This window comes from Siphateles boraxobius, unplaced genomic scaffold (assembly GCF_051911475.1).
Source record: "Siphateles boraxobius isolate OS27281-9 unplaced genomic scaffold, OSU_SipBor_1 219, whole genome shotgun sequence".
In the NCBI taxonomy this organism is placed as follows: domain Eukaryota; kingdom Metazoa; phylum Chordata; class Actinopteri; order Cypriniformes; family Leuciscidae; genus Siphateles; species Siphateles boraxobius.
In genome coordinates, this window is record NW_027508832.1 from 87501 (window position 1) to 93448 (window position 5948).

The window sequence follows — 5948 nt, forward strand, 5'->3', positions numbered from 1 at the left end:
GGGACGGTTCCTGAACTCCTGTGTGTTCGTGGCTCTCTGTTCTCCCACCGCCGACACACTGCAGGATCTCCACACACTCCACACACACACGCTCCACACACTCCACCGGCCCGACATGAGCCTCGCTCACGCCCCCTACAGGTACATCACACACACCTCATCTTTTTCCTCAGTGTTTCTGTCTGTTTTCCAGCACAAATATCTATAAATTCTTAAATCAAGATGCATTTACTGGAGAAGAAGCAGAATGACTGAAGATATTAAGTCTTGTTTCATGAAAAATGAAGTGAGTTTGTGCTTAAAACAAGAAAAATATCTGTCAGTGGAGTCAGTGGAAAATAATCATGTTTTCTCTTTGGATAAAGTTTATTTTTCTGACTCCACTGGCAGACATTTGTTCTTGTTTTAAGCACAAACTCACTTTGTTTTTCGGACACCAAGACATGTCGTTATTAAGACGAGAGATTAGGTGTGTTGAATGATGGTTTGTTTCCGCAGCGTCTTCTTCCACCTGGGTTTCTCAGCGGAGGAGCTGATTGGTCGATCGTGGTACGGCCTCCTGCACCCTGATGACATCACGCTCGCCGCCCGCTGCCACACGACACTCCGTGAGTCACACAAACAGGAACAAACAAACACTTTTATCCTGCAAGGATGCTTTAAATGATCAAAAGTGACAGTAAAGACATTTATAATGTTACAAAAGATTGTTTCAAATAAATGCTGTTCTTTTGAACTTTCTATTCATCAAAGAATTCTGAAAAATTAAACATATCACGGTTTCCACAATAATATGAATCACAATGATAATCATAGATGTTTCTTGATCATCAAATCATCATATTATAGTGATTTCTGAAGGATCATGTGACACTGAAGACTGGAGTAATGATGCTGAAAATTCACAGGAATAAATTACACTTTATTATATATTCACATAGAAAACAGATGATTTACACTGGAATAATATTTCAGTTTTTACTGCATTTTTGATCAAATAAATGAGCAGAAGAGACTCTTTCACAAACAATAAAGGCCAAAGGTTTGAGCCGCTGTGATGTCCTGATCAGCTGATGATGTACTGACCCGATCTGGTTCTGCAGTGCGAGCCGAAGGCGACACACACACACACACACAGATGCTGGTGCGGCTGCAGCGCAGGGATCTGTCCTGGGTCTGGCTCTACGTGTGTGCAACTATAGGAGCAGCCAAAGAGTCGATCTCCTGCATCAACCACGTGATCAGGTGAACATCATCATCTTCATCATCATCATCATCATCATCTTCATCATCATCTTTATCTAATTCTTCTTCATCATCTTCATCATCATCTTTATCTAATTCTTCTTCATCATCATCATCATCATCTTTATCTAATTCTTCTTCATCATCTTTATCTAATTCTTCTTCATCATCTTCATCTTCTTCATCATCATCTTTATCTAATTCTTCTTCATCATCTTCATCATCTTCATCATCTTCATCATCTTCATAATCATCTTTATCTAATTCTTCTTCATCATCTTCATCATCTTCATCATCTTCATCATCATCTTTATCTAATTCTTCTTCATTATCTTCATCATCTTCTTCATCTTCATCTTTATCTAATTCTTCTTCATCATCTTCATTATCATCATCTTCATCATCTTCATCATCTTCATCTTCATTATCATAATCATCATCATCTTTATCTAATTCTTCATCATCTTCATCATCTTCATCATCTTCATCATCTTCGTCTTCTTCATCTTCATCATCTTCATTATCGTAATCATCTTCATCATCATCTTCATTATCATAATAATCATCATCATCATCTTTATCTAATTCTTCTTCATCATCTTCATCTTCTTCTTCATCATCTTCATCATCATCTTCATTATCATAATCATCATCATCATCATCTTTATCTAATTCTTCTTCATCATCTTCATCTTCTTCATCATCATCATCATCATCTTTATCTAATTCTTCTTCATCATCTTCGTCTTCTTCATCTTCATCATCTTCATTATCATAATCATCTTCATCATCATCTTCATTATCATAATCATCATCATCATCTTTATCTAATTCTTCTTCATCATCTTCATCATCTTCGTCATCTTCATTATCATCATCATCTTCATCTTCTTTATCATCATCATCATCTTTATCTAGTTCTTCTTCATCATCTTCATCTTCATCTTCATCATCATCTTCTTCATCATCTTCGTCTTCATCTTCATCATCATCTTCTTCATCATCTTCATCTTCTTCTTCATCTTCATCATCATCATCATCTTCATCATCATCTTCTTCATCATCTTCTTCTTCATCTTCTTCATCTTCTTCATCTTCATCTGCTCCTGCTTGCTTTACTCACACAGCTTTAGTTTAGTTTAGTTATTTGTATAGCACATTTTAAAACAACATGAGTTGGCCAAAGTTCTTTCCATTAAAACAATATTCCAATAGCATAAATAGGCAAAAATACAAACAACGTTATTACACGTCTCTGTCGAAAGCTTGATTCTGATTGGTGAATAGCACCACCCAGTGGTATGATATTCCCAAATAACGGTCGCTGAGAAAAGAAACACAGGCTCATCCGGGTCACTGGAGTCAGCAGCGCTGTACACTCGCTAGGAACAGGTTTTTCTTTGTGGAAGTTTTGCATTTGGGGAGCTAATAAAATATTAAAACTCAGTCGAATCGAAATTTTGTGTACAGTTATGTAATCATGCCACCCAGTATCGTGGACTCGCTCTCTCTTGTTTCATAAAAATGCTGCTGCTATTTTGTGACTATTGTTTTGTTCACTGTTGGATTATGAGATACAAAGAGGTACACATTTAAAACAGTAAATCTGAAATCAATATCTCTTTTTTCCATAATTATAAATAATATAAATAATAAAATATTTCAACTCCGATCAATATTTTGTGTCTAAATATTTACTGATGTGGCAAGTAGCCGTGTAATAAACGGGTACATCCAGTAATACAACAACTAATATCCGACGGCAAGTTATTCCAGAGGCGGAGCAGAAACTGAAAAGACACGATCCCCTCTGGACTTTAGCTGAGATTTAGGGATCTTTAAAAGGCATGTTTGAGATTACCAATATATATATATATATATATAAATAGTTGAATTTCTCTCAAACAATTAATCAAATAATTGAATGCAGTGCCATCATCTGCCTTCAATGGAAGATATAGTTGAGTATCATCTGCATAACAATGATACGCTACATTGTGATGTGATGTGACATGTGTGTGTCTCAGTAACTCATGATCTTCCATCTGCAGTGAAACGGAGGCCGTCTATCTCAAACACAAGCTGTACGGCAGCACTCCGGTGTCTCCTGGTCCGGCGACAGGAGAGATGCGGATCGAGACCGGGAGCAGCTCGGAGACCGGCTTCTTCCCAACGCCGCCCTACAGCCCCACTTCCTGCCACTCCTCCGACTTCCTGTCTGACGACTTCCTGTCCTCCGGCCTCAGTGCTCTGGAGCAGCTGGTGAGCGACTCGCGCTTCTGCCCGCCAGCGTTCGCTGCGCCTCATCCGTACAGCGCCGCCGCTCCTGCCGTGTGTGTGCCGGACCCTCACCGGGTGCCCGTGTGTGTGCCGGACTCTCACCGGGTGCCCGTGTGTGTGCCAGACTCTCACCGGATGTCCGTGTGTGTGCCGGACTCTCACCGGGTGCCCATGTTTGTGCAGGACTCTCACCGGGTGCCCGTGTGTGTGCCAGACTCTCACCAGATGTCCGTGTGTGTACCGGACTCTCACCGGGTGCCTGTGTGTGTGCCGGACCCTCACCGGGTGCCCGTGTGTGTGCTGGACGCGAGCGAGATCCCGGAGCACTTCCTGTTCGGGCCGGATGTGACGCCGGAGCCCTCGCCCTCCGCAGACACACACACACACTTCCTCTACGGCCCGCCGGACACACAAACACACTCGCTGGCCCATCAAATCCGCTCACTGGACACACACTGGCCGCTGCTGGACGAGACAGTGATCGACGGGATCCTGCGGGATCTGGACACGATCAGACACTCGGGGTGTGTGTGTGACGGCCCCTCGCAGCTCCAGCACTGCCTGTACACCGCCATACAGTAGATCCGGTCATGTGACACTTGCGGATGAATACACTCTAACTGAAGTCCGTGACTTACTCTAGTAACCCAGTATGGCATATTGCCATGGCAACCAGTGGCTGGTTTCCGTGGAGATTTGATGAGGTGATGGTGAGAACAGGTTTCTCGTCATTTCTCAAGAAAGCTGCAGTGTTTTATGTGAATTGTTTTAAGTCTTAACATTTACCACTACACCGCCAATGATGTGAAAAATATCTGCTGATGGGGTCATTAAAATAATCTTGATTTCGAAGTTTAATTTTCTGAGTCCATTGGCAGATATTTGCTCTTGTTTTAAACAGTTTTTCAAGACTTAATATCTTCAGTCATTCTGCTTCTCCTGTAAATGTGTATTGTTTTAAGGATGTTTAGATACTGTTCTTGTAAACGATTCAATAATAAGCTGCACTTAACTGAATCTACCTCATCAAATCACTGTATTTATTTTCTGTACTTTAACAGAAATCTCACTCCACAAATGAATGTAAAGTTTTCTCGCCGTCTATCAGAATAATCTGTAATGTTTAGAGCTTATTTATATATTCTTGCTCTGTTTCTATTTTTGTATGTAATGTCAATAAAGTTAAGAGAAGTAAAACTGTGGTCTGTTTAGTCATAATCAATGACACAATCCTCATCCTGATCTCTCATTAAGATCCTGTTTAATCATGATGTTTATAATATCTTCATGTCTTAGTCACATTTACAGGGTTAGAGCTGGACAATAATATAGTTACATTTTGCAACAAAATAAAAAATCAGGTAGAGATTTGCCATATAGTCTCTCTCTCTCTCTCTCTCTCTCTCTCTCTCTCTCTCTCTCTCTGCAGGCTTACTGGTCTCTAGCACCGCCGCTGCTACTCTGCGCTGTGTTGTGTATGTTCACGGGTGTTGTGTATGTCCGCGGGTGTTGTGTATTTGCGCGGGTGTTGTGTATGTCCGCGGGTGTTGTGTATGTCCGTGGGTGTTGTGTATGTCTGCGGGTGTTGTGTATGTCCGTGGGTGTTGTGTATGTCAGTGGGTGTTGTGTATGTCTGCGGGTGTTGTGTATGTCTGTGTATGTCCGTAGGTGTTGTGTATGTCCGCGGGTGTTGTGTATGTCTGTGGGTGTTGTGTATGTCTGCGGGTGTTGTGTATGTCTGTGTATGTCCGTAGGTGTTGTGTATGTCCGCGGGTGTTGTGTATGTCAGTGGGTGTTGTGTATGTCTGCGGGTGTTGTGTATGTCCGTAGGTGTTGTGTATGTCCGCGGGTGTTGTGTATGTCTGTGGGTGTTGTGTATGTCAGTGGGTGTTGTGTATGTCTGCGGGTGTTGTGTATGTCCGCGGGTGTTGTGTATGTCCGCGGGTGTTGTGTATGTCCGCGGGTGTTGTGTATGTCCGTGGGTGTTGTGTATGTCCGCGGGTGTTGTATATATCTGCTGGTGTTGTGAATGTCCGTGGGTGTTGTGTATGTCTGCGGGTGTTGTGTATGTCTGTGTATGTCCGTAGGTGTTGTGTATGTCCGCGGGTGTTGTGTATGTCTGTGGGTGTTGTGTATGTCTGCGGGTGTTGTGTATGTCTGTGTATGTCCGTAGGTGTTGTGTATGTCCGCGGGTGTTGTGTATGTCAGTGGGTGTTGTGTATGTCTGCGGGTGTTGTGTATGTCCGTAGGTGTTGTGTATGTCCGCGGGTGTTGTGTATGTCTGTGGGTGTTGTGTATGTCAGTGGGTGTTGTGTATGTCTGCGGGTGTTGTGTATGTCCGCGGGTGTTGTGTATGTCCGCGGGTGTTGTGTATGTCCGCGGGTGTTGTGTATGTCCGTGGGTGTTGTGTATGTCCGCGGGTG

At 42.5% G+C, this 5948-nt stretch overlaps 1 protein-coding gene across 2 annotated transcripts in view; it reads left to right on the plus strand.

Moving 5' to 3' along the window:
• LOC143746305 (neuronal PAS domain-containing protein 4-like) overlaps positions 1-4722 on the plus strand; it is a 9648-nt gene extending 4926 nt beyond the window's left edge. For both annotated transcript variants that reach the window (XM_077238149.1, XM_077238148.1), the window contains 4 exons: positions 1-141; positions 499-608; positions 1104-1245; positions 3297-4722. The exon at positions 1-141 is cut by the window's left edge and continues 76 nt beyond it. In XM_077238149.1, coding sequence (XP_077094264.1) covers positions 1-141; positions 499-608; positions 1104-1245; positions 3297-4107 — 1204 coding nt within the window. In that variant the 3' untranslated portion in view covers positions 4108-4722. The remainder of the gene's footprint in view (positions 142-498; positions 609-1103; positions 1246-3296) is intronic.
• The last annotated feature ends 1226 nt before the right edge of the window (positions 4723-5948 follow it).